This window comes from Enhydra lutris, unplaced genomic scaffold (genome assembly GCF_002288905.1).
Source record: "Enhydra lutris kenyoni isolate GAN:26980312 unplaced genomic scaffold, ASM228890v2 scaffoldscaffold13, whole genome shotgun sequence".
Lineage (NCBI taxonomy): Eukaryota > Metazoa > Chordata > Mammalia > Carnivora > Mustelidae > Enhydra > Enhydra lutris.
In genome coordinates this window covers 16,667,651-16,694,733 of record NW_019154097.1, presented here as the reverse complement: position 1 = coordinate 16,694,733, position 27,083 = coordinate 16,667,651, and the positions used below count along the sequence as shown (strand labels likewise).

At 48.5% G+C, this 27,083-nt stretch overlaps 1 protein-coding gene across 2 annotated transcripts in view; it reads left to right on the top strand.

The window, feature by feature from the left end:
• LOC111145823 (erythrocyte membrane protein band 4.1 like 4B) overlaps nt 1-27,083 on the top strand; it is a 125,833-nt gene that overhangs the window by 41,485 nt on the left and 57,265 nt on the right. For both annotated transcript variants that reach the window (XM_022501076.1, XM_022501077.1), the window contains exons 3-15: nt 3,917-3,959; nt 4,808-4,886; nt 6,833-6,877; nt 8,714-8,766; nt 13,850-13,970; nt 15,040-15,127; nt 15,294-15,382; nt 15,681-15,750; nt 15,849-16,018; nt 17,902-18,011; nt 20,006-20,036; nt 23,260-23,293; nt 26,847-26,911. In XM_022501076.1, the coding sequence (XP_022356784.1) occupies nt 3,917-3,959; nt 4,808-4,886; nt 6,833-6,877; nt 8,714-8,766; nt 13,850-13,970; nt 15,040-15,127; nt 15,294-15,382; nt 15,681-15,750; nt 15,849-16,018; nt 17,902-18,011; nt 20,006-20,036; nt 23,260-23,293; nt 26,847-26,911 (998 nt within the window). The remainder of the gene's footprint in view (nt 1-3,916; nt 3,960-4,807; nt 4,887-6,832; nt 6,878-8,713; nt 8,767-13,849; nt 13,971-15,039; nt 15,128-15,293; nt 15,383-15,680; nt 15,751-15,848; nt 16,019-17,901; nt 18,012-20,005; nt 20,037-23,259; nt 23,294-26,846; nt 26,912-27,083) is intronic.

Genomic DNA, 27,083 nt, shown 5'->3' with positions numbered 1-27,083 from the left:
GAGAAGGAGCGATCCCTCCGTAGGTGGGGAAGGCACTCTCTCTAGATCTCTGTGTGTTCACCAGACCGGAAGCTCACCACATTGCCTTTTAAGTTTTTGCGGAGGCTTTGCTACAAGGGTGGGATTGATTAAATCATTGGCATTGGTGAGTGATTCAAGCTCCCACTCCTCCTCCTCCCGGTCCCCAGGGGTCAGAAGTAAGCTTAGTCACAGGTTAGTTCCCCTGGCTACGAGCCCCCATCCGCAGGTGCTTTCTGAAAGTCGCCTCAATTGGCGTAAACTCAGGTGGGGTTGAAAGGGACTTGTTATGACTGTCAGGACACCTTTATTGCTCTTACGGCGTAGAAAATTCCAAGGGTTTTGAGAGCTCTGTGCCAGAAACTAAGACCAAATATATATTTCTTATTATAAATTCCATCACACACAGTAAGCGCCAAAAGTGTCCTTTCCCTTCTTTCTCTTTTCATCCCTTGGATGTGATTATCTCTCCACATTCCTTCCAGCTCCGATTTAAACGCGAACTAGACACCCTCTGTAAGCGAAGAAACTCTACAGGCCCTGGGCAGCGGCAATGAGCTGCGGCACTCACATGTGATGGCGAGGGCTCGGGGGGTGTTCAGCGGGTTTTAGACCCTTTCCGCCCCCTGAGCTTCTCCTGGCCGTCACAGTTCAAGGGCTTCTGTGCAGGTTTCGGACAGCTCAGTTCTACAGCCAGCCTTCTCCACGTCATGGTTCCAGAACTGATGTACTGTCAGGACAGATGGGCTTTGCCCGATCGTCTCCCATCTTGATTTATGGAAAGGCTTTTGCTAGATTGACTTGGATGAGATGTTCAGATCAGAAACCACCTTTCTAACACCTGTTAGAGGGTTTGAGTTAAATGTCATGCTCTACGAACTTAGAAATCCCCTCGTCTATCCCCGGTGACTGGTTTAATGGTCTCTTAAGAGGTTTGGACCCCATTTGCCTTGTCCTTTGCGGACAGGCAGTGTGGCTCTATTTAGCTGAACATCTGAGACCGGTCCCACTGCTGCTGAATGCAGGCCTCTGAGCCTTGGCTAGGATATGATTTACCAAAGGACACGTTGGGCCGTAGTGCCCGGGTATTCATCATGAGGTGGTCTTGTGGGATAAAACACAAGTAATCGGAGTCTGGTCAGCTCCTACAGCTAAGAAGAAAGTCAGGTCATTTTGAACTGGGTTGGATACAAGATAGGTTTTATCATCTCTTGTTCTAGGATTATGGTTGGATTTCTTATCACTTCTGATGCAGGCAAGCAAACCTGATCTGAATCCTCCCGATAGGGCCAAGGAGCTTTTAAAATGAAACTGTTTCTGATGATTTTCCCAGTTTAGTGGGCCGAAGACTTCTCACGGGCCTGCATCCTGGTACGTCCTGCTTCGGGCAGGGCCCCGTGGCCGGGCAGGAAGGATGGAGGCCAGCCCCCCCCACATGGATCAGGGAGCTCCTTACCCACCATGGCCAGAGGAAGAAGCAGGCTGCTGTCCAGTAGGAGCACTAGCCATGAACTGTCAATTAACACCAACCGTAGACATCTGGCCAACAAACCCCGAAATGGCTTGAGATTTCACAAAGCATAGACAACGCTTTTCAGAAGAGGTTGTGGATGTGTCAAGATCCCCAAGATCGGTAGGCTATATTCCTGGGTCAGAGGAGGATGTGGGAAGACTTCAGCACTAAATATTTAATGGGCACACGGGGAGCCTTTAAAAAACAGTAATGCTCTGAGACTCTGTTTAATAGATCTTGGGTGGGACTTGGGTAGTCGTGACTGCAGTGCACAACCAGGGTTGAAATCCATCGCCACAGGAACAACACAGGTCTGACTTGGATCGAGATCACAGTTTGACCACGGAGGGAGGAAAACAGGGGGCTTAATGGGTTCTATTCCAGATAGAAGGGGACTCAAAGGGAAGAAATGGGACAAACCCCTTGAAGCTCTGAGCCTCTGGGTCTAATGAGATCAGAAGGCTGGTTGTGGGGAGAACTTTCTTTGCGTGGTAATAGTACATTCATTTCAAAGTGAGGGGAAGGAGTTTAGTCATCGCCATTGGTGTGACACTTTGGCAGGAAAGTAAATAGACGTTTATCAGGTCTGTATCTGTCCTCCTCCCAGAGGCTAAGGTCCGAGGTTTTCTGCTTGGTTGAGGGCAGCAGTGACACGGCATTCTGACGGGGCGAACTGATCTTCAAAACCTGCCTGCTAAGCAGACCACGGAATGAACAACGAGAGTGACAGTCTGGCTCACGCCTTGAAGATCGTATTCTCATTAAAAGTAAAAAATTATGCAGAAAAGTAAAAAAGAAAAAAAGTAAACAGCCCCCACAGCCCCACATCCATGTCTATAAATCCTTCTGGACATATCTTGATAGAAATAATAATTTTATATAAATGGGATCCTGGGTTTTTTTTTTCCTTTTCATCAGGTGTTGAGCTGTGGGTCTCTTGCCACGTGGATATAGAGGCTCACATCCATTTGAAAGACTGAATAGTGTTTCACCACATGGACGAGCCATTTTTTTGGATCCTCCTCTGTTGATAGACATTTAGGTCATTTCCAGTTCATAGCTATTAACAGGAGAGCAAGCAGCCTGCACTTGCCGCGTCCTGCCGCGCCGATCTTCCCTCATCACGTGGTTGCTGAGCCGGAGGGTGGAGATGGCAGAAGCCCACGTCCTCCCCTCGCACCGCTCACAGCTGATTGTGTTCTAAGTCACCTGTTATTTGCTCTTGTGTTTCCTTGTTCCCCTCCTCCCACACAGTCATAATGGGCTCTGTGGTGAGGGGTAGAGTACGTTGCACTCATTCAGTCCCACCCTTCCTCGTGATTAGAATGTGCAGAGCTGAGATTGCTCCTGAGACCGTCTACAGTCCCTAACCTGCCTCTGGTTCCCAGCAGCTGGGGAGAGACCCTCTCTGGCTGGGTCATTCCAGACGTTACCCTCACGGGCACGTTTCAGTGCATGGCCAGTTCCTCTTTGCCTCCTTTAAAAAAAAAAAAAATTATATCAAGCCTGTATTTATTTCTCAAGAATATAATAGGGGCCTGACAGGTGCCATGGTCTGTGCCTGGCAGGCGACAGGAGAAGGATTAAAAGCGCACCGTCCCTGCCCTCCAGGGCTTGGGATCGCTTGGAGGGGCTCCCAGAGTAAGGGTCCTAAGTACTGTTTTCCCTGGGAGTTAAGCTGCTGAGGCTCCTCAGGACAGTGTAGTATCAACCACTTAGACATGATAGAGGAATTTGCATACAAGGGAAATGGTTTTATGACTTGCGGGGGTGGCTAGGACGCAAGTGTTCTTTCTGATGAGAATGACGGGAAGCTGAAATGTCCTCATTGACCAGAGCAAAATTATCTCCAGCAAATAAATCTCTGCCTGTCTTCCCAGCTTCCTTGGGGGTCCTTTTCCAGGCAAAAGAATAAAGGGGTCATGAATTTGGGTTTTCTAATTTTAACATTTACACTGACAGAGCTTCAAGACCCATGCGTGGCCAGAGGCTCCCAGCAGTGTGGCCGGTAGTCTTTCCTAGGCTGATGGTGACCCAGGAGAAAATGGAGTATATCTCGAGAAATTTAGAAGGAAAAGCCGGTCGACACTCCACTGACCAGAAAGGGCCTCCACGGATCAATTAGTTAAAAGGTTTAAAGTTCTTTTAGGCGCCTCTTTGAAAAGTTAACGCTCGCATGAAAAAATGTATTGTACCTAAGCATAGATTTTTTTTTTTCTTTTAATACCATCCCACACAGCTTGCCAATCCCTAGACCAAGAACCCTGATCTGGTCTGATCCCTGGTTTCATGGGTAGAATGACTGAAGTTGATAGAGGAGGGTAAATGCGTGCTCTGTTGTCTAGCTGATGAACTATTCCTAAAGAAACCTTTTCTCTCTTTCAGCACTGGCTGGATCATTCCAAACCCATAAAAAAGCAGATGAAAAGTAAGTAAGCAGAATTTAGCATACTCACTTATTTCTTTGATCAGAGAGTTAAACTCCTTTGCCAATGTTTTGAGGTATTGTGTTTTCCTCAGGACTTGGGAGCGTTTTAAAATAGATTCTGTTTTAAGTGGACAATTTCTCATTTCTTAAGGCTGGCCAAATGTTAGAGTTTAAAATTTGGATAAGGGTTTTTGGTAGATATTAAAAAACAGACTATCCTCTCCTTTGAAATCAGGCACCCTTGCCAATGAGAACTGATTAATATGCTCTTCAGAAGCATGACTTTATGCCTATTACATTCATTTGCTAACGAGTTATAAAAGTGGACTCAGAGGATGGGAACGCTGGCGTTCTGACAGTCCGGTCCAGCTCTCCGATTTAACAGGCGTGGCGAGCCCTTGTCTTCAGGGTTGTGTATGCGCGGGTCATTTTAAAACATGTAGTACTTTCCGGTGTCCTCACTGTATTTTTAGGTTACAGAACCCTTGATGTGTATGTGTCCCTTTCCTTTAGCCCACTTCATACTTTGTAAGAAGCTAGTATCCATTTGGAATATCTTGGCAATTGGGTGAAAGTAAAATGTCAGCTCTTAGTAATTCATCTAGATGGTTAGGGTTTTATTCCAGAAGGAGTTACTAGCTGCACCATCCCTGTCAACGTGAAAGCACGTTTTAGTTTTCCAGACTGGAGGATTGAAAAGAATTCACTAGCTTTCTGTGCCCCCATTGCGTCCTCCCTGGTGTAACGGTGAGTGTATGACTAGATTTAACGTGTTTTTCCTTTTGTCCATTCTCTGATCTTCAAAACTGGGGGAAAACATCTTCAACCTTCCATCTCCATATGTTCAGTTGGACCTTCTTATGCTTTGCACTTTCGAGTTAAATATTACTCTTCGGAACCAAACAACCTTCGTGAAGAGTTTACAAGGTAGGACAACATGCAGGACAAGGTTTCCCTCTTTCCCGTAGCACTTGCCTTGCAAATTACGGGTTCTCTGTGTTGTGGATCTGCCTCCTCTTCTGTCTGCTGGCTTTCAGTTCTGAGCAAGAGTTGTTTGTACCCTCCCTGTGCTTGTCTCTGTGTTCTGTTGAAAATCTTCCCTTTGCTTAATTTGAACTTTTTCTTAGCGAATCAGAGTTGAAAGATTTTATATTTGTCACGTTTCTGTTTTGTTGGGCTATGCGTAAACTGGTGAGTCGTTCTAGGGTACTTTATTTTCGTCTAGGTACAAAAAGGCTTCCCTTTTGGTAGCCTTGCCAAGGGAAAACCAGGTGTTGGAAGAGCATTTCTTAGTCCCAGATTGCCATCTTATTTTTTAAGGGCTGCACAGTGTTCCCTTGATTGCTCCAATATCAAAGTTGCTGGAACCCCTTCATGTTATCTTTCAGCCCCGCTGGATTTCTTTTGAGCTGTGCCCGCCTATGCCTGTCTCTTAGACTTCAGAAACAGTGTTGAAGCAAAAGAGACTTTAAAAACATTTTAAGTACGGAATTTCCCTCCACTTACCCTTCTGGTAGCGAGACTCTCTGCCCAGCCTTCCGCTGCTTTAGATGTCCCTCTTTGTCATTTTTTGTGATTGACGTAGTGGTAACATGTCAGCTCATGGTGGTGGCCATTAGCCTGGAGATAACCCCCAAGGAATACTTTTAAAGACTGCTTGTCCTCATTCTCCAGCCTAGAGAGGCCTACTGGCCTTCTGTAGCTAGGTTTTCTTATAGAAATTGGAATCTGGCCATGTCAGCCCTGTGTTCTCTTTGATGTAAGTACTCAGCTCAGTAGTGGCAAAGCAGCTGTTGGAAGCAGGAACATTCTGGAATGTACTAGAACCTTCAGCTCCCCCATCCTTTGATTTCTGGGTCACCCACATGCTCCTAGATCCATTCCAACAGAGAGTGACCGTCTGCATTGTTTTCCAAGTTCAAACAAATTATTCTCGAGTTCCTCTTCAGAGTCCTTTACGAAACATGCTGCTTCTAGCCATCACCAAAGCCAGTGATTCTTAACCAGGGTTGTGTGAATCAGAAACACCTAGGACGCTTTTGAACAAATCAGATTCCTGGGGACCACTCTTGCATGTAAGACTGATTCCATAGGTATGGGGCGGAGCGTGGGTAGCTTTGGCTTTTACAAAGCACTATAAGCGGTTCTGATGCCCACATCCTCCTGGTTTAAAAAAAAAACCACTTAGTTAAGCCAAGACACTTAATTATTTTATTTTTTTTTTTACTTAGGCAAACTCCACTTGTGTTATTTGCTCCTTTCCTCTCCCCATTTCTCGTTACCCCATAACCCCCTGCAGCCCAGATCCGGGATTTTTGGGGTGTGTGTCTTGTGTGTGTGTGTGTGTGTGTGTGTATCTGTACACGAAATCATTTTTTGAAAGACAGAGTCTGCAGTTAACCTGCATCAGGAAAAAAGCCTCAAGCAGTTGCTAACGACTGGCAGCTGTAAACTTTCTGATACAAGGAGCTATACCCTTCCCAGAATGTGCGGGTGGGACTGGCTGAGGGCCACGTCCGGGAACTCCGCCCTGTCTGATTGGACACGCCGCATGCCTGTGTGTGAGCTCTCCTCTTCTCGAGCACTGCCGGTGCTGCCCAGGCCGTCACTGGACTGTGCCGTGTTCCATGTTCCATCCTCTGAGTATCTTGCAAATCCTATACACGCGCTCACCTGCCTAGCTAGGTTCTGGGAGGCCTTACCTGGAGACTCAAGAGGAGATGCTTCCACCAAAAGTTCTCATTTGATTTGGACTCCTTTTTACAATGCGGAACTGTGCGCTGTGTCGGGGGTGGGATTTGTGATGGGCAGTTGGGGATTGGAAGCGGCTGGGAAAGAGGGACCCTCTGTTGACTTTTGTATATGTTTATCAGGTACCTGTTTGTTTTACAACTCAGGCATGACATTCTTTCAGGAAAGTAAGTATGTTTTTGTTCTCACTCTTAATGCAGGATAGATCATAGTGTATTTCTGAATCACTGTTGATGTTGTTGTTGTTTTAACTCTTCTACCCTTGTTCCCTTTTCAAAATTCAAAAAAAGTACACCAGGCATTGTAAAGTGAGTCTGATACTTGTATCGCTGTTATTCTCATCTTGTTTTAAATGATTACTCTATGGCTTGAAGCATTTCCAAGAGCATTTAATATCTTAAGTGATGTGCATTTGGGAATAATTCTCTCCCTGATCACATCACTGCCCCATTCATAATGGCTTTTGTGGTATTTGCAAGCAAGATACGTTATTAGTATGTATACACTTACAAGCATTTGGGCAGTCAGAAGTCTCATTCATCACCATCTGCGTTTAAGCAACGAAACAGGTTATGTTCTGATTCTGATAGGAGGTTTCGACATCTCGCCTCATTTCCTTTAACCCTCTTAAAAATGGTTTTTCAATACCAGGCCTCTGGCGACAATGATTGGTGAGCGCAAGGGGGTTTGGTACCCATGTGGTTGGTCTCAACTGCAGTATTCATTTTAAGGATGGGAAATTCCAATGTCCTAGCCCTTACGGTTGTGTCACTTATCTGCATACATACTGACCATATTCTATTCCACGGAAAATGAAGGCCATACTGAATCTCAAAAAGCGATCCCTGATGCTGAAAAGAGCCTGTCTTGATTTTGAATACACTCAGAAGGAAATTGGAAAAGTGATGTCCGAATTTGCAGGCTCTGCATCGAACATATGCTATAGAGACCTTGATGGCGATATATACCATGGAACAAGTAGATTGTACAGTGTATACATTTGCCTTTTTCAGTCATGCACTACAAATCTTTGGTGTGTGTATTACGAGTGTGTGTGTATTTCTATCTCTCTCCCTCTCTGCATACTGTGCTCCTCCTAAGAAAGGCCTCTTATCTTTAGTAATTGTCTTCCACTTGAAAAATATTAATGGCAACATCTTGCATTTTTATGGTACTTTGCAGTTTCCGTGTACTTTGGCCTGATTTACCTGATTTACACAGGGGTGCCCTGGTCCCCAGCACTGCCTCCTTCCAGCTGGATGGCCTTGAGCAAGACACATGAACACTCAGTTCCTCATCTCTAAAGTGGGGGGTGGGGGAGCCCTGGGAGCACCCGTCTTCGGGGCTTATAAACTCTGTGCATTGACTGCATTTGGCCATACATGTGAAAGGCTTTGAAAACTATGAAGTGCTATACCAATGGATGTCATTATTATTTTTCTGACTCAGTTTGTAATTTGAAGTGTGAATGAGATCAGTGATTGGAGGTGTAGTAATTCCCCTCCGTGGGTCTGCCTCCCTTCTACTTACAAGAACGCTTGAGTGTGCCCAGCTGTCCTGGCAGTGTTAGATAGTGTGTCTGTCTGCCTATTTTTAACGTTATGACCTGGTTTCAAGAAAGACGTAAGGCAGCTTGAAAAGGCGCATATACTAGACCAAGTAAGTTTCAGAATCACAAGGCAAGGGAAGGCTGTTCATTCCATTTCCCAAACGTCCCCCGTACTTGCCAAATTCAGTAAAATTGCCCACAGGGTGGATAGAGACTATACCAGGGTTGGGTGCTTTTGCTAGACGGTGAGACCGACTTTGGAAATAGGTAGTGGAAGTCAGCTTGTTTGCATTGTTTAATGTGGGCAGCAAAAATAGAAACCGCTGGGAAAAATCATTATCTAAATATCACTACCTTTTGAAAAATGACTTTAATGATATTTTGTATGGTTTACGAGTATTAAAGTTCATATACAGAATTAATTTCCTCTCTCTCTCTCTTTTTTCCCCCCAAGATTGAAATGCCCCTATGAAACGGCTGTGGAATTAGCTGCTCTCTGTCTACAAGGTACATTCTTCTTTGGTGGTAATTAGCATTTTAATGTTACGCTCTTGTTTCAGCGATTGATGATCCCGTGTACCAGGCTCAGTTCTCTGCTTTGGGGTATAATTGGATACAGTACAGCCTCCATCTTCAAGTAGCTTGTGGTCCCGTGAGGACATGGCAGAACCACAAAGAGGTAGCATAGTTGCTGCAGGGGGCTTAGAAGGCGAAGGCCCTTCGTGGGGATGAGTGGGTGAGGGTGCACAAAGGAATCAAGACACAAAGTAGGAAAGTGCAGAGAGGCATCAGCGGTCGCGTGGTGTCAGAGGGTGGAAGTTTAAGAACCCAGAGAAGTGGACAGACTTGAACCCTGTTTAGACGGCATGACTTTCATGCTGTCAGCAGCAGGCCCCTGAAGGCTCTTAAGAGGGAGGCAGGCCCGGTCAGGTGTGCGTTTAGAAAGAGCACACCGTCTGTGATGGGGAGGAGGGACTGGAGCAAGACCAGGGCTGAGGCTGCAGTTAGAAGGTGTTGCTATAATAAAAGGAAACTGACCAGGGCAGGGGGCACACGCACGCATACGCACACACACCCCCAAAAAAACATTATTGGTGCAGGAGAAGGACATGGTCATGAGATCTGTGGCAGGTGATGGGAACAGTGAATGGTTAGGACAGTTGGCTCCTGTGAAGGGCCTCTTGGCTGAGAGGTGCCAGGGGGACCCCCAGTAGCTTCTTGAGTGTTCACATCTGGCTGCATCAGAGAGGTCAGGCCAGAAGCATTGGCAAGGAGTCATCTGCTTAGAGGTGGGCATTAGACGGTAGGTTTTCCTGCATGATTGTCAACGTTGGCTGTTCCGTATTCGGCACTGGTGGATTTTAGTTTAATATGCACAAGAAACCCTTGCTAAGGTCTCCAACATTAATTAAGAGGATACGAATGTGTAACTGCACATAAGGAATTTTTTCAGTATATCAGATGTCGTGGATTCATTTACCAGTGCGTTTATCGGCTTCTATGGGATAATGAATTATGATGTATTTATGCGTATCACTAATTAATTTTGAATACCATCACAAGATTTGGCTTCCAGCTTTTGTATTTGCCAATTTTTAGAATTGATCTACATCTTCAAATTATAAAATCAGTACACATCTATTATAGAATATCAGGACAGCAGCACAATAGAAAAGTGGAAGGAAGGAAGGAACCTATCACCCTGCCATCCACAGATAATCAAGAGTGTCTGTGAGCCGGGTGCAGTTTTTACAATGTAATTCTGATAAGTCATATATAATTTTTTGTATGATTTTCTACTTGGTATTTTTAGTGTACATTTTTTGCCGTAAAGATGGTGTTTAATGACTGCAGGATACTCCCCTTACCTGATAATACTATTCCTTAGTCACTTTAATTCTTGTTTTCTAATGGGGGCTCGCGTATAGCAGGTGCTCAGTAAATATAGAAGGAATCAGATGAAGTGGGAGAGGCCCTTCAAAGACTGTGGTTGAAGGGGGAGCTTGCCCCTGAGGTCTGAAAGCACGGATGGTAGAGATGACAATATTGTCCTCTGTGAATGTCTGTGCCAGATACAATGCTACGTGCTTCATGTCCACGTTTCCTGATACAACAGTCCTTATGGTGAGTGCTTGGGGGACATGGTAGTCTGCTCTCCATTTTGGCCAGGTATAATATCACCAGCTGGCCAAGTAGTATCCGCCCTAGAGTTTCTGAGTCTTCAGGAGTTTCTGCCATCAGAGTTGGTGGCTCAGCAGTAGATGTCAGAGTGTGGTTAACGGGACGAAGTCACATCCCTGTCCGACCCGGGGCCATCGTTTCATGGGTCCGGAACCATGAGCGTGCCAGGCACATACATTCTCATCTTCCCCTCCCCTCCACTCTCCCTCACTTCCTGCCATGGGATGAAGTCATCATCACACTCCCAAAGTCCAGCTCTGGTAGGACCACTTGCCGCGCTCCAGAGCTAGGACAGATGTGAATGAGGTCGCTGTCTGTGAGCCTTTCTCGGGGAGATGACCCATTTGAGTTGGAACCACAACCGAGTGTCATTTAAGATAAAATCATTGTGTCCCATACTAATGAAGAAGGCTGAAGGCTTAGACACACAAGTCGGGAAGGTCTTGTTACGTTGTCCCTCTGAGGCCTCTTTTCCCCACATCTCGTTGGGAGGTGCCACAGCCTGCTTTCCAGTTCGACCCTGTGGAGCCAGTCTGCCTCAGGTCATCAAGGTTACTGGAGCTTGTCTGGCTTTGCATAAAATGGAGGGTGTGTTTTCCTCCCTTGCTTGAGCCTTGCAGACATATCTTGCTGTGGTTGAATGGATGGTGCTCTGGAGGGGCAGACGCAGTGGCCCTGAGTGAAGGCTGCACTCTTTTGGGGACTAAGTTGATGGTAGATTTGAAAGTTACTGGGACATCTGAATGGCTCAGTCAGTTAAGCGTCTGCCTTCTGCTCAGGTCATGATCTCAGGGTCCTGGGATTGAGTCCTGCATCGGGCTCCTTGCTCAGCGGGGAGCCTGCTTCTCTCTCTCTTTCTCTCTCTCTCTCTCGGCCACTCTCCCTGCTTGTGTTCTCCCTTTCTCTCTCTCTGACAAATAAATAAATAAAAGCTTAAAAAAAAAAAAAAAAGAAAGTTAATTCAGGCAGAAAGAAAGAGTGGGGGGATTGGGCCGTCGTTGGCTGTGTGTCCCATGATCTTCTTTTGTCCTTGCAGCAGTTCCCATTTTTACAGGCGGGGCATCAGAAATGGCGAGCAGTTAAGTGGCTTGCCCGGGTGGCACAGAGATAGTGGACGGTAGAGGACGGATTCGGGCCCTCCTGTGGCTGAGCTGTTTCCACCCTACCCCACCCCCACTCACCCCCACCCCACCACCCTTCTCCGCCGCACTCCCCACAGCCAGGACCCTGGCTGCAGAGCTCACAGACAGTGAGTGTCATTTGGCCGGCAGATTCTCGGAAGGCGAGCGTGCTGTCTCAGCGTACATGTACTAGGTGTCGCTCATGCTGGTTCTCGTCCAGCAACAGTGAGGAGGGACCCGGGCCCCCTTGCCCGGTCTCAGGAAAACCTTACCATTGTCTGGCTTCTTCCTGCTGTGCTTGATGATGTTAGTGGTGTCGCTGAGACGTCACTCAACCCAGGGTTCTGTTGCCCCCCTTCGGCCCGTGGGTGCAGGGGAAGCATGGTTCATAGGAAGGGGAGCTCTGCCCACACTTCCCCGCTAGCCTCACCAGCCCTCTAATTTCAGGGTGAGCGCTTGGTCAGAGGTCAGTGGTATCCTTGGGAGTCCAGCCCTCCCCTTCGCTGGGTGTGTTATTTCCAGAGCAAAATCCTCATTTGTGACTTTGCTCGAGGTACCAAGTAGCTGCACACCCTGCCCCAGACCACCCTGGTGATTTCGGGGGGCTGTCCACTCAAGAGTTGCAAATGAAGGGCCTCGGTCAGGTGAGGAGACGTTCACCAGGTCCCCTCCCCATGTCAGGCAGCGTCTCATCCAGCCCTCCCATGTCCCCTCTGAGCGTGGTAGTCCTGTGTCTGTGTGGACAGAAAAGGCTCAGCCCTTCTGCAAGCCCATTGGGTCCCTCCGGAAAAGTGGGCTCTTGGATTGGAAAGGCTGCTGGGGACTTAGTGAGGGCTGTGACTGGAGGGGTTCAGACAGTATGACCATGTGCTGACTTATCAGTTGGTGGGATCTGTTCTGTTGAGCCGGGCTTCTTAAGCAGCCCTGGTCAGCTGCATCGGCATAACCTGGGAACTTGCTAGAAATGCACATTCTCAGGCCTCATCCAGCCCTGTGGTATCAGAATCTTGGCAGATGGGGTTCAACAGTGTGTGTTTTAGGGGTACCTGGGTGGCTCAGTGGGTTAAAGCCTCTACCTTTGGCTTAGGTCATGATCCCAGGGTCCTGGGATCGAGCCCCACATTGGGCTCTCTGCTCAGCAGGGAGCCTGCTTCCCCTCCTTCTCTCTCTGCCTGCCTCTCTGCCTTCTTGGGATCTCTGTCTGTCAAATAAATAAATTAAAATCTTTAAAAAAACAATGTGTGTTTTAGCGAGCCCCCTGGGTGTTCCTGATGCACACGCAAGTTCAAAGGCCAGCAGTGCAGACCCGTGCTTTCCAAAGTAACCTGTGAGCCCATCACCCAGCTTCTGGTGAAAAGGCAGCTCTGACATCAGTAGTTTTGGACTGGAGCCTGAGACTGGGCATTAGAAGCAAACTCCCAGGTGATGCGGACACTGTGCATAGTAGCGGGATGTTAGAGAAACCGCTGGAAGATTCCTTTCCGTCCTGGGGTCTGCCCCCTGAGCTGCAGGGGTGGGGTCCGGGCTGGGGAGAGTGGATTTTCTCATTCCTGTCTTGGAGGTCTGGGGGCCCCTGTGTCCTCAGGCCCTCCATTCTGTGGGGTACTTGGCGAGAGCAACTAGTGTGCAGGGCGCCCCGGGCTCTCTGCTGGGGTAGCTCACGTGGCTGTTCCTCGTCTGTGCTGCCGTCTCCCTCCTGGTTCTGGCTGACTTGCCGCAGTTGCTCCTGCAGCCTTGTCACCCCCTCCCTCTCTCCTCCCCTCCGCCCTCCTCCCCTCTCCCTCCCGGCTTATTTTCCCCCAGATTCTACATGTACTGAATGCTTGATTGGTCCTCTCCAGCACTGCAGGCTCGGGAGTGCTGCTCGGACCCACCCTTTGCGAGAGCCTGCCGAAATGGATGTTTCCGAGCAGGTCCTCGTTCCCTGCAGTTGCCTTTTATTGCGGATCTGGGCTCTACCACCTCACGGGGGAAACATAATCTGGGCCTCCTTGGGTAGGAGAAGCAGGCGAGAGAGAGAGAGAGAGAGAGAGAGAGAGAGTCATAACTGAGATAATGGTGTTTTGACCAGTGGGGAGGGCACGAGGATGATTCTCGGGGATTCTGGATGTACGTGTGGGCACCAGGTGGGAGTTCAGCCCTCCTGAAAGGAGGGGGATCCTCCACGTGGGGGTACCTATGCTTTATTACAATTGTGCAAACTGCCTCTGGACCTGGTTGCAGCAATCACCGAAAGCATTCACCATCTCCTGTTTTGTTGTGTTTTTTCCCTTTTACGAACCTCGCAGCGGAGCTGGGGGAGTGCGAGCTTCCAGAACACACGCCAGAGCTTGTGTCTGAGTTTCGGTTCATTCCAAATCAGACAGAAGCGATGGAATTTGATATCTTCCAGAGATGGAAAGAGTGCAGGTACCATCTCGCATTCTCATGCGTTTCTTTCGTGATCTGTAAGCATGTGTCGGACTCAGATGTGGCAGCACAGTTGCTCTGGTTGAAGACTATAAAACTGCAGCTCCAGCTTTTCACTTCTCGCCTGTGGCTCTCAGTCCCATGTTTCCAAAGCCCCCTCCCCCACCACGACACCTGTCTTTCCTGAGATACTGAGATACACAGGCAGGATAGAACCACACTCCCGCTGCTCTCTGAATTACAGAGCCTGGTCCCGATTGGCTTGTTCCAGCGGGGGACACCGCTGCTCACCTGGCCTCCTAGAGGGAGCATGGAGGCTCTGCCTCGGTGTCTTCCTCCACACCTGGGTCTCTGTCCGTGGCCTGAATCTTCTAGAATAAACCCTTTAGACACCCTTCAGGGACGACTGTATTTGAAGCCACGTGTTGTACAGCGTTGTATTTCAGGACATGCGATGCCACAGCTAGATCCAGCCTTGTCATTTACGTCTTGCCTCTTCCCTCCTTCTCCCCGGGGTCTCCCTAGCGGACAGTTTCATGCCTTTCTGCCCTCCCAGCTCACCTTCCCAGACTCTGCCTCCTCTGAGTCAGTCGTGGACTCAGAAACGGAGCCTAGTTTCCTCCTGTCCTTCCGTCCTTCGAAGGGGCCTCATAACCTTTTTTTTTGAAACTGGAAGGTGACACTAGCCCACTCTCGTACCAGGTCGGAACAGCAGAGGAAGGTGTGGCTGTGGCATTGCGGTGTCACGCCCCGCACGCGTGCCCCCCCCCCCCCCCGCTGTCCTCTCCACAGCCAGTGGTGCAGCTCTCTGGCCTTTTTACCTGGCGTGGACACAGCCGTGTCCATGCACAAAAATTGTTGCCTTCCGTGCTCACCTTATAAGCGCTGCTGTCTGTCATCTTTCTAGTCAGAGAGCAGTCTGTCCATGGAGGCCTTTTCCTGTTCACCCGGATTGGTGTCCCTTGTTCTTCTAGTCACTGCCAAGCATCCCAGTGTGGCTGTGCCCCTCAGAGTCCCGTTGGGGGGTTAGGACCCACAGTTTACATGTGTTTCCCTTGGTTTTTCTAAGGGGAAAGAGCCCTGCCCAGGCGGAGCTGTCCTATCTGAATAAAGCGAAGTGGCTGGAAATGTATGGGGTAGACATGCACGTTGTCAGGGTAAGAACTGTGTGGGTTAAGTCTTGGGGTCTCTCGGGGTGCGCTGCGACTGGGCCACGTGTAAACAGTGTGCCGGCACAGTAATGTGGCGAGGAAACTGTTGTGCATTCTGCTCTGTGACGACCTGTTGGAACCCTGTACCGATTGTCACTTCGTTTATTTGTAGGGGAGAGATGGCTGTGAATATTCTCTTGGACTGACCCCGACAGGCATATTAATCTTTGAAGGAGCTAACAAAATAGGCTTATTCTTTTGGTAATTTAGTTTTGTCTAATATTAAAAATGTCTTTTCCTATTTTGTGGTGGAATTCTCTGTTGATGGATGATCATTGAGGGATATTGGCAACACCCAGACGTGCTTTAAAAACACACCGTACTCTCGCCTACGCAGGTGTTTGGCAGTGGCCGTGAGAGTTCTGGGTAAATAAATCACTTGAATGAAAGAATGATTTCTTGAGCAAATCAAAGCTTAAAAAACGTAGAAAGGAAACTGCTGTTTGTGTAGATCGCCTTCCTGCCGATTGTGCTTTTAAAATGTTTTCTCTCTGACCAGGCCTAAAATTACCAAAATGGATTTTAAAAAGAGCAAATTGACGCTGGTGGTGGTGGAGGACGATGACCAGGTAAGGCTTGTCCGTGGTCTTCCGCCCTCCCGGCAGATCCTGCGCGACCGAGGTCACGGGCGCGCACCGATCGCGGCACCGTGTGCTTCGCCTCGCAGGGCCGGGAGCAGGAGCACACGTTCGTGTTCCGGCTGGACAGCGCCCGGACCTGCAAGCACCTCTGGAAATGCGCTGTGGAGCATCACGCCTTCTTCCGCCTGCGCACGCCGGGGAATAGCAAATCCAACAGATCAGACTTCATCCGGCTGGGGTCTCGCTTCAGATTCAGGTGGGCACCGGTTTCCGCCACGTGGACACACGCTTCCGAAGGAGGGGCCCGGGGCGTGTCTCCTGAATGGAGCAAAGTGTGGGTGTGTGCGCGGAGGCTTGAGTCGGACATCCCTGCTTCTTTCTTGAGATCTGACCTTCCGTCCCTGAACTCTTTTAAAGATTTTATATATTTATTTGAAAGAGAGAGAATGAGACAGAGAGCATGGGGGTGGGGGGACAGAGGGCGAAGCAGACTCCCAGCTGAGCAGGCAGCCCACTGTAGGACTTGATCCATCCCAGGACCCCAGGATCATGACCTGAGCCACAGACAGTTGCTTAACCAACTGAGCCACCCAGGTGCCCCCCTGAAGTTCTTTCAGCCTCCGTGTCCTTATGGATAAAATGGGGCAAATACCAAAATTGTTAATCGCTGACATGTAGCTGGAAATGTGCAGTAGACACTAGCCACATGTGGCCATTAAGAGTAGTATTAAATGAATTTTTTTAAAAAGTTATTTGGGATTGAGAGCACGTGTGTGTGCTATTTGGGGAGGCACAGAGAGAGGAAACCCCCAAGAGCAGCTCGATCTCATGACCAACGAGATCATGGCCTGAGCCGAAATCAAGAGTTGGATGCTCAACCGACCAAGCCACTCCAGTGCCCCAAGACTAATATTAAATAAATATTTGAATTAAATTATTATTTAAATTAAATAAATTAAGAAATTTGGTGATGATTAGAATGAGAGCAGATGTCCACATGTGTGCAAGTGACCCAGGATGGGCTCAGTAAATATCTGAATCTGAAAAGACCCCCAAAACATGAAGAATTTCATTTTCCACATATTTTTACTTATGAATGTAGGACCGCGTCTTTCAAATAACATAAAAATTCCTTGGGGGCTTATTAAAAATGAGGATTTATGAACTCACCCGAGACCCTTGTAATCAGAATTGATGGGGTGCACACACATACTCCTTCATGAGTAAGGCCTGGGAATGTGCATTTTAAATGACCTCCCCAAGGTTGGTTTCCAAGGCTCGCTTACAGATCTGAGAACCACTGTTAATACACTCTAAAACTTCACCTGGTTTCATAACCTCTACCCACACAAGGCATGTCCTTGAACTCTTGAATATGCCAAAAAATGTGCTCATCTCAGATTTATGTACTGTGCAAGGAAGTGGCTGTTGGGATGGCTGCCAAGGTGGGTTTTTCCATCCTGGGAGGAAATTCCCCCAGGATTTGGCCAGCAGGCTCCTTCTGCTCCTTGAAGAGAACTGAAGAAGGAAGGGAAGGTCGGAGACAAGGATGCCCCTGGGAGGCTCTTAGAGCAGGAGACAAGTGACCCCTTCTGTGTGAGAAGTCCTCAGCTGAGCGTGACTGGGATACAGCCGCTCACACAAAAACAGCGCACGTCTTGGAAACGGCAGCGAGGCCACACGGTGGTTGAAACCCAGAAAGCCTTGGTGAAAGAAGTCCTGTTTCCCTTGGCAGAGTAAGGAGGGCCAAGGTTGACTTAAGTGGTCATTGATTACGGCGTTTTAGAAGAGGTAAATGTCTACATAATGTGTTATGAAAGGTCATTTTATTTGTGGATCATTGTTCTCTCTCAGTCAGATGTTCTGAGTACTTGGACCTGCTCGGTCTATGGAGTCAAGTGGCTGGTACCTAAATTGTAGGCTTTTGTCTTTTGGTGGAAATATCTGCCCCTATAATACAGCCTGCATTTGGCAGAGGTTTTATTTCCAAATGCAAGGCTAAATTTAGTATGTGTCTTCACCAAAGGAGTTCACGATAAGTTGAAATTTACATTGGAGCTCTTGAAAATAGAAGCATGCTTCCAAATATGCATAATGTACTGATATTCTGATATATGCAATGAAATATTTACCTTCCAGCGGGCGGACAGAGTATCAAGCCACACATGGCGCCAGGTTACGAAGAACCAGCACCTTCGAGCGGAAGCCTAGTAAACGCTATCCATCCCGGAGACATTCAACGTTCAAAGGTGGGGTGTTGTTCATTCTGCCTGGAATTTTACCTTACAGTTTAGGGGGTTAAGCCCCAAGGAGCTTGGTAAAGCTGTTCTTAAAGGAACCGTCTGCCGTTCTGCTCTGTCATTCTGAAGCTTTTGACAAAATCCCAATGGGAAGGATTCTCTGGAGGGGCATCAGGCCACTTTTCCTGTCCACTGTCTTTAGTTTTTCCCATTAGATGTGTTCATTTTCTTGTCCCTCTTTTTCTTACTTCTTTTCTTGTACCTCTTTGCTTCTGCTGGACCCGGGACCTTAGGTATATCCTAGGTTCCCACGTTTCTTGCCCGTGAAAGATGATCCTATGTCTTGGAGGGAAAACAGTCCCTTCTCTCCTCCATCTTACAATTTCAAATGGGGACGTTAGTCTCATGCTAACCAGAATTCTGTCCACATATAAGGGCAGATCCAGAACTTTAAATCCCGGACTCAGGTCTCACGGCGCATCCGAACACACCCTGCCCTTGAATTTAGCCTGCCCCTCCCCCTCTTGACAGAACTCCCTGAGCCTTGTCTGTCCATTACTACTGTGGCCTCATGCCTGTCTGAGGCCGGACGCCCAATACAGGACCAGTCAGTGAATGAGCAAGCAGCTCGTTTAAATCGGGCCTCCATATCCCACCTCCTAGCTCTCCTTCTGTGCTTAATTATTCCTCCCTTCAGGACACTTAGTTTAGCATTGAATTGTGGGCTCTTCCATGGCATGGCCTCTGTACTCCAACCCCCCAGGCCCTCTCCTACACATATATTTATCACTTACTCCTAGTGGCCATTCCGTAGGTTTTTCTCATATAATTCAGGACTTAGCAAGCCTTTGTGGGACCCGCATCTATACTTGCCCCTGTTCTAGAATCTAACCTTGTGTTCCCCACTGTTTCCTGCCTTTTTGAACCAATGGTGTAATACCATGGTAGCCAGAAGCTCTCTAAAGTCATTCTTGGCTGCTTTAATAAAGACAGAATGTCCGGAGCCCAGGAAATGTGACCTCACCTTCAAGAAAGACCAGAGAGTGAGAGCATGGGGGGGGTGTCCCCAGAGAAGGGTGACAATGGTTGAAGGTGACTGACTGCAGGAATTGGGAGTGACAAGTGATGCGTTGAAGAGAGGAGGAGGGGTGTGTTGCCTCCCTGTCAAGGCTTATGCCTACTTCGGTCCATTGGATCAACGTTGTCCAAAAATACTCCAAAAAGAGGATGAACTTCCTTATGGTGTTATCCAGAGATAGAGCCATCTCAAGACCGTGCTGAGCTCCCAGGCCCTGGAGGCATGTGCAGACACAAAGGGAAAGACCCCTGGCATAGCCACTGCAGAGGGAGGAAGTTGCCTTTGACTTGACCTTTGACCCCATGGGTGGCTTTGGGGCTCTTCCAGACCACAGCTTCTCTGATTCTCCTCTACTTTCCTTCCCAGTCTCTACCCTCTTTTCCCTCTTGTTTTACTGGTGTTTTCTCCAGCCAGAGTTCTGGCATCTCTGTGAAGCTTTCCATGATTTTCCGCGCTGCATCCTTTCAAAAGCAAGCGGAGTCCAGATAAAGGCGCTGACTCTGTCCATGGTCCCTTCCACAGATGCGCATGCCTGCTCTAGCCAGTCTGTCCTGAGCTTCCCAAGTGCAGTCAGGCTTGTAGTCCAGCCTTCCTCATCCCCTTTTGCTGTCTTTGATTCTGTGCACCTCTGTCTCTGTGTCAAGACTGTGAGCTCCTTGACAGTGAGAATCGTCTCTGATCTCTGCATCTGAGAGCACCGGGCCCCGGGAACGTGCTCAGCATTCGCTGGGTGAATTGGAGGGCTTGGCCCAGGGGAAAGGAGACTTTTCCTCCAGAAAGGAGAAGTAGCTAAGGTGAAGATTTTGCCTCCTGGGATCAGGACCCCTCTGAAATCACAGAACTGTCCACCCTGGTCATTGTCCTTGAGTGGTAAACAGTGATACAGCTCTCTGAGATGACACACCTTTTTGTTTTTCCTTTAAAGCAACCAACCCGGTGATAGCAGCTCAGTTCTGGTAAGTTCCCCCAGACTCTGGGGTCCAGCTCTTCTCATTGTTGTCTTTATTTGCAATGTTGACTTTTTCCTTAGTACAGTTAAACCACAGAGTGAGTCACCTGATGATCTTTCCCCCATTTTTCTCTGCCTGGCTATACCATCCTCCTGGTTTTCAATAAGTACACAATAGAATGTTCCAAGACAGTTTGTTTTTGTTTTTTTTTTAAACACAGCTGCTTTGTTTGCATAGCTCTGGGCTTTGCTTATGACAACAGTGGGCGATAAAGGTGAGAGGAAGGTGTGCAGCGCACTGTACGGAGGGCACTGCAGGCAGGGACGGGGAAGAAAGGCCGCACCCTTAAGCAAAAGCTTCACAAGAGCGCATGTGGGATCCGCTCAGTGACGCGCAAGCTTTACAGACGTGCAACACAGAAGCCCTTTACTAAATGCCTTTATCAAATGTCGTGGAGACAGAAGAACACAAGGCAGAAACCCCAGCCCAGCTGTGAGCCGCTTTTCCTGTAAAGGGCCAGAGAGTAAACACTACACCTTAGAGGCCATGCTGTCTCTTTCACGATGGCTCAGCTCTGTCGCTGGCACACACAAGCCGCCGTAGATGGTGTGTAAATGAAAGAGCACAGCTGTGTTCCAATAAAACTTTCCTCATAAATGCAGGTGGGCCAGGCTTGGTCCTTGGGGTGGGATTTGCCGGCCCCTTCCCCAGCACAGGAGCTCTTGATCCTTGCTGTACGTGGTATCTCCTGGTGAGCCTTGGAAGCTCCCCCTCTGCCGGGCCACGCCCCAGGCTAATGGCATCCGTCACAGAGAGGGGGACCGAGGCATCTGGTTTTTTAAAGCTCCTAGGTGTTTCTGGTGTGTGGCCCAGGTGAGAAGCCCCATCCCACCTTGCATGGACCTCTTGTTCGATCTCAGAGACAGCTGTTTGCACATGTGGGCTCTGACTGAGAGTCACAGGCTGTAATTGTTTGGGTCCTGGTGTCCAAGCTCCAGCCACTGGGAGCCCAGTTTCGTTAGCTCCTGGGTGTTGCCAGGCACAGGGCTCAGGCTGCTGGGGAGATCTTGGAGATGAGCACAGCTTGACTGTGGCAGGTGTTCCGGAGAGGGGGCTGGTCTTGGCATGGCCTGGTGGGGGAGGGAAGTGGGAACCCAGGCCCTGGTGGGTGATGAGGATGCAGGTGGTCTCCCGCCTCGCCCCGCAGCTTTGCTTTCATCCAGCTCTGGGACCTTAGGCCTTCCTCCTGGGTCACCTTTTTTTTTTTTCCTGCCCACAGAAAACGAGGTTGAGCTAGATCAGTGTCGGTCTACACTTTCTTAGCCTCCACTGTCCGCCCCCTGAAAGAATGCTGACCTGGGAGCCCAGCGTCAAGTGCAGACGAAAGTAGAGCTGCTCTGGGTGAAGCCAGGCAGGGAGGAGGAGGCCGGTGCCTGCCTGTTCATCTGCCCCCCTCCCCACCAAGCAGCCCCAAGACATCTGGCAGGGCCCCACGGTGCTAGAGAACACGACCAGCCCCGTATCACACAGCTGGGAACTTGGCCTTCTGTCTCTGATTTGAAGCTCTGCCCGCAGTTGGGGGACAAGTGGCTGACTCTTGTGTCTGCGTTCACGTCTCATCACCTAGAGAAGGGGCTCCAGGGTCCTTTTGAACTGCTGGGCATCACACCCTGCCCCCCCGAGGGAAGGAAGAGGTTGCGGGGTCCCTTCATGGCTTCCTTGCAGGCCCACAAGCCTGCCCGTCACTAGAATCCCCGTGGCAGGCAGCCTGCCCAGAGTCGCTACACCTTTCTGCACCTGTTGCTTTGAATTCTCAAGGGCTTCCAAGTTATGACATGTCTTTCCTTTGCTTCCTAAGGAAGTGATTATTTTGTTTTTCCCTAATAAAATTATATTTTTCCTTTTAGCATCTAGTGGAAATTATATATATTGGGAACCAAAACAGACTAAAAAAAATGTCCACTGGAAAAAAAAACACACACACACACAGTAAATATACCCTTTAGGAACAAATGAGCTAATGACCACTGTTTGCAGCTGTTCAATTGCTCCTCAGAGCCTGTGGGATCCCAGGGTGAGTAGGATTGCTGTGGGAGCCAGGGATGAAATTGGGCTCCGGGCTGCAGAGGTGATACAGAAAAGTAGCACCTTGCCGAACACTTACCCTTCCTGGTGAGACCCGGCTGGAGGTAAACCTGGCCCGCAGCCTGGCTCTATATACCCGCCTCTCACGGAACTGGAACACAGAGCCATTTAGACCCCAAGCTAGACTCGTAACAATGAACTGTTTCTCTCATTGTCGGGGAAGCACTAAACCTTGATTTTGGGTACACCACCCTGGCACTGTGGCCCAGTGATGGTGCCGTTCGTGGTTTTCCTGGCAGCAGCCAACCTCGCGGACAAAACACGTTGGCTGTGTTTTATGTGAAGCCAGCCTTCTCGGCCAGTATATGACACATATATAGAGATACAGATATACGTGGTTTTTTGTTTTGTTTTTTTTCTAACCAAAATAGTTATATGTCAGAGTCCATCAAACTAGACTCACGCATCAGAAGCCCGGAACCTTTTCTCAGACCCTCGGGGAGCCCACTTGGCTTTGTGGAAAGCACATGGGCTTTGGGCTGGAGCAGCTGTCTCTTCCAGCCCTGGCCCTGCCACGGACTAGCTGGCTGGCCCTGAGCAGGTTTCCTCACCCCTCTGTTAGGCAACCTTCCCTTTATCTGTAAGAAGAGGTGGTACTGGTTTTTGACCTCATAGCCTTGTCGTGTGGGTTAAATAGTAACAGATGGGAAGGTCCCAGTGCCGAGCCTTTTATGGAATGAGCGTTCCAGAGCGGTGGCCTTATCACAGCCCCGTTGATAGTGGGACCCACCTCAATAGGTGCTTATGGGCAGCTGATCTCTCCCTGTGGTTGGAGAACGCTCTGGATGGCCAACCAGCAATGCCAGTGCAGACCTGGGATGGGAGCTAAAATTCGGTGATGTGACCGAAACATGACATCACCAGCAGCATTCTGGAATATTGCCTTTGTGTTTCTGTGAGCTCAAAAGTGACAGAAAGAAAGTGCTGTTTGGTTGCCTCATTTAAACAGCTATTATAAACCGAAGAAGAAATGGTGTTCGGGAAAATTCCTAACAGTGGTGGATTTGTTGATGATGGTTAAATAAATCACAGATAATGCCTCTTTACAACCTGTTACATTACAGTTTTCCCTTCTTTTCTTTAGCTCTAAAACAAATCCCGAAGTCCATAATTACCAGGTAAGATACCACTTTTGAAGATTTTCATTAATACTTCTTAAAAGTTTCAAAATCTTCTGCATTCAAGCAGCCATTATGCTTATAGCCAAATTTTGAAGAAACAATAAGAAAACATTTTTTTTGGTTGACGGGTGGGAGGGGTTTGTTTTTGTTTTTCGAGAAAACAGTAAGAAGAAATCCTTCTTCCATGACCCCTGGTCCCTCTTGGTCATTTCAGCCGGCCCTCTTTTTTCTTAACATTTTCAGCTAGCGAACAGCAGGGACATATGTTCAAGTTTCTGGGTGGTCAGATACAACCTCTTAGGCGCACTCAGGCGAGGCCGTGTTTTGTCAGTGTGTTCTCGGCCTCGAGAACATGAGTCCCTTGAGATGTGCGTCTGGGAAAGGATGTCTTAGTCACATGTTTGGGAGATGGTATGTCCTTCATTCCCCTTCTTGGATCTTACAGGGCTCATTTGGGTGTCAAAGGTACGGAGAAATCCTGCAAAAAAAGACACTTTTTTTTTTTAAGCTATTGTTTCCCCAAATCATTTGACTATTGAACAACCCCTCCCCATTAAAAAAAAAAAAAATTTCCTCTCACTTCCCTGCCTACCTGTTTTTTGAACAGTGTGTCTGTTAACGTCAGTGGAGCGTTTCTAGAACCTTCTTTGTAGAGCAGTGTGGCAGGCCTGTTGAGCCTGCAGAAGGAGTACAGAGAGGTTTCCCTGGCTAGTGGTTCTGCTCTTCTACCGGGTAGCCAAGCAGGGCCCCCACACCCCTGCCTGCCCACCCACCCGTGCCTGGGGGTGGCTCTTGCTGGCTATACATGGCTTTCTAAACCTGGCTCCAACCTGCATTTCTACATTTGCTTCCTCCCCGCTCCTCCCTCACTAGGTTCGTGCTAGGGGCAGCATCTGCATCCCATGACCTCCTCGTTTGGAGCCATTTTTCTTGTGCTGGGTGGTTTCTGTCCAAGGGCACTTAACTCTCCGGTGACCAGTCTGGTTTTGAATGTCATGAGTGAGAAGCTACTCCATCAGGGGTTCACCTGGGAACACTATCTGGTTAGCATCTTTCTTGATCTTTTGTTTCTATAGATATTAATTCCTTAAAAGGGGGTGGGATCCCAATGTATGTGATCTTGACAAGGTCTCCAAAGTACGTTTCAGAAGAATTTTGTGATATCATCTTCTGCAATGATCTTCTGTGAAATCATCTTCCCGACATGCAGAACTTGGACATGACTTCTGATTTTGGGGAATAACATGTAGAAAGTGCTTTGAACCTGGTAGGGGAACAGCCAGATTTCCCAATCTCGTTGCCTTCTTTAGGCCCTTGAATCTTCTCAGTCACAGGTTGGCTTTTTGGTCCGGAGGGATTTTCAGGTGCGAGGGGCTGGCTGTGGGGGAAGGGAAGAATTGTGGATGGGTGGTCCCGGCTTGAAGGCACCAAAAAAAAATGAAAACAAAGCAAAGCCTTGCCTGCCCAGAGTGAACTTGGAAACAGTTGTTCATTGAACTCCAGGCACAAAAACTGTTACCTAGACGTTCTCACATCTGTGGCAACCCCTGGTCCTCTACCCCCTTGCCAATCTCAGAGGTTCTGTGTTGCTCTATCGAGGTTTGGGAGTGAAATGACCAGGAAGAGAACGTCCTGAGAAGCGGGCTGGTCGGTCAGCGTCTGAGTGCTGAGAAGGGTTTTCAGGACGATGTGCTTGCAGCGTCCCTCTTCCTGTGAGCTCAGCCAGCTGCCATGAAGGATGGATTGCTGCGGTTTTGATAAAGACACTGTTGGCATTTCAGGAGGGACCGTTCTTCATTGTGGGACTGTCCCGAGACTTACAGGATGTTTAGCTTCCCTCTTTCTCCCAGTTAGCTGAAGGTAATCCTGTCGTCATCGTGAGGAGCAGAAGTGCACATATATATTTCCAATTGTCCCCAGGGGGACAGAACTGCCCTGATGGGAGCCATCTGGGTTAACATTAAAAAATGCTCCTTGACAGCTTTAGAGTGTGAATAAATTACCAAAGGAGACAAAGGAAGGTTTGGGAATATCCTTCCAGGTCTTTATGGCTGAAGTACCCACCTGGCTCTGAGTCTGATTTGACGGTGTTTGAAGACAAGCACTAGAATGTGAGGTCCGTTTCTTTTCGAGATTATCCCCTTCTGTTGAAGATCCAACTGGTGGAACTTCCTCTGGGGCCTGGCTGTGTGATCAAAACACTCAAAGCCTTCCAGCTTTGGGCAGACCATCTGAACTCTTAAGTCTCTGTTTCCCGAGAGAGGGCTGCTTTCAGATACGGCTCCTGAGATCTTTTCTCCACGTCCTTTTTCCTCTAGCATGTCCTTTTGGGGGCTGCCCCCTTCACTCGTTGACCAGTGCCTTTGAAGGAGAAAGGCCACTAGAAGACAGAATTAGGCAGGGAGGGAGGGCATCTTTGGTTTCTGAAAACAGAATGAACAGAATTACTGAGAACTTTCCACAGTACAGAACAGATTTGTGCTTATTAACCAAAACAGCAGGGGAAGGAGAAGGGAAGAAATAATTAGAAGAATAATGGTGGCAAGACAACAGTAACTTAAAATTTTGTCAGGAGGCTCTAATGTGCCCCACGGAAAGTCTAGCCTTGAGAAGTCCCCATGGCTTCTGGCCATGCGTGGGCCCGCCGCCTTCTACAGGCCAGAGATGGACAGACCGCCCTGCTGCCTAGCCAGGCCGCCTTGTCTTCACCTCTGTCCTTTTGTGAGTCACCAGTCTGGATCTATTTTCCCATCTTACAGTGGATGAATTCCTTCCCTCCCTCCCTCCCTTCCATTTTATCAGGATAATAAGTGCTTTGGGTGGTTTGGAGTTTGCTGTGGTGACTGGGTGAGGGGTGAGATTTGGTACTGGGTTTTGGATCATATTTTAAAAACTTATTCTTGGGCACCTGGGTGGCTCAGTGGGTTAAGCCTCTGCCTTCGGCTTGGGTCATGATACCGGGGTCCTGGGATCAAGCCCTGCGTCAGGCTCTCTGCTCGGCGGGGAGCCTGCTTCCCCCCCTCTCTCTCTACCTGCCTCTCTGCCTGCTTGTGATCTCTCTCTGTCGGGTAAATAGATAAAAGTCTTTAAAAATAAATAAATAAAAAGTTATTCTTGCTGCTTATACAAGGCAGAAAGTGACTGGCCGTAGTCCTGTTGCCTTAGTGTCCCCGTCCAGTTCTCTTGCATTTGCAGATGTCACTGTTACGCATGGTTGTCGTCATTCTTGGCAATGACAGAAATTGTCCCTGCACTTACCATTCTCCCCGCATCTTGGGTGTCTTCCATCTGTTCCCTTGAGGGACATGGATAGTGTCTGTCCTGGGCGCTCTGAGGGACCCTTTCCGGGCAGATGCCTTCCCCAGCCCCCCAACCTTTGTTTTGGGGGAAATGTGATCATCCTGGGAAGCCACCTCCTAGCCAGGGTTTCCTGAGCCTTTCCATTCACAGCCCTGGGCCCCTCAGCTGGATGCCAGTAAACGAGAAAGTAAATGAAGGCCGTTGAAATCAAAAGGTCATCGAATAATCGAGTTTGGTATTTCATTTCTAGCCTCAGTACCATCCCACTATCCATCCCGGCCAGCCTCGGTGGCACCCTCACTCTCCAAATGTAAGGTAAGTGCTTGAGCTCACAGAGCTGTGCTTTCTCGAAAGTTCTCCCTTTGTCTCAAAAAACTGGCATCCTCCCTACTTATGAATCGAAAGTCTGCATCAGAAACAGCTGTTAAGAGTTGCCGTGTCAAGACAGAGATTAATAATTTGCCAAGCAAAGGAAGCCAGTAATGAG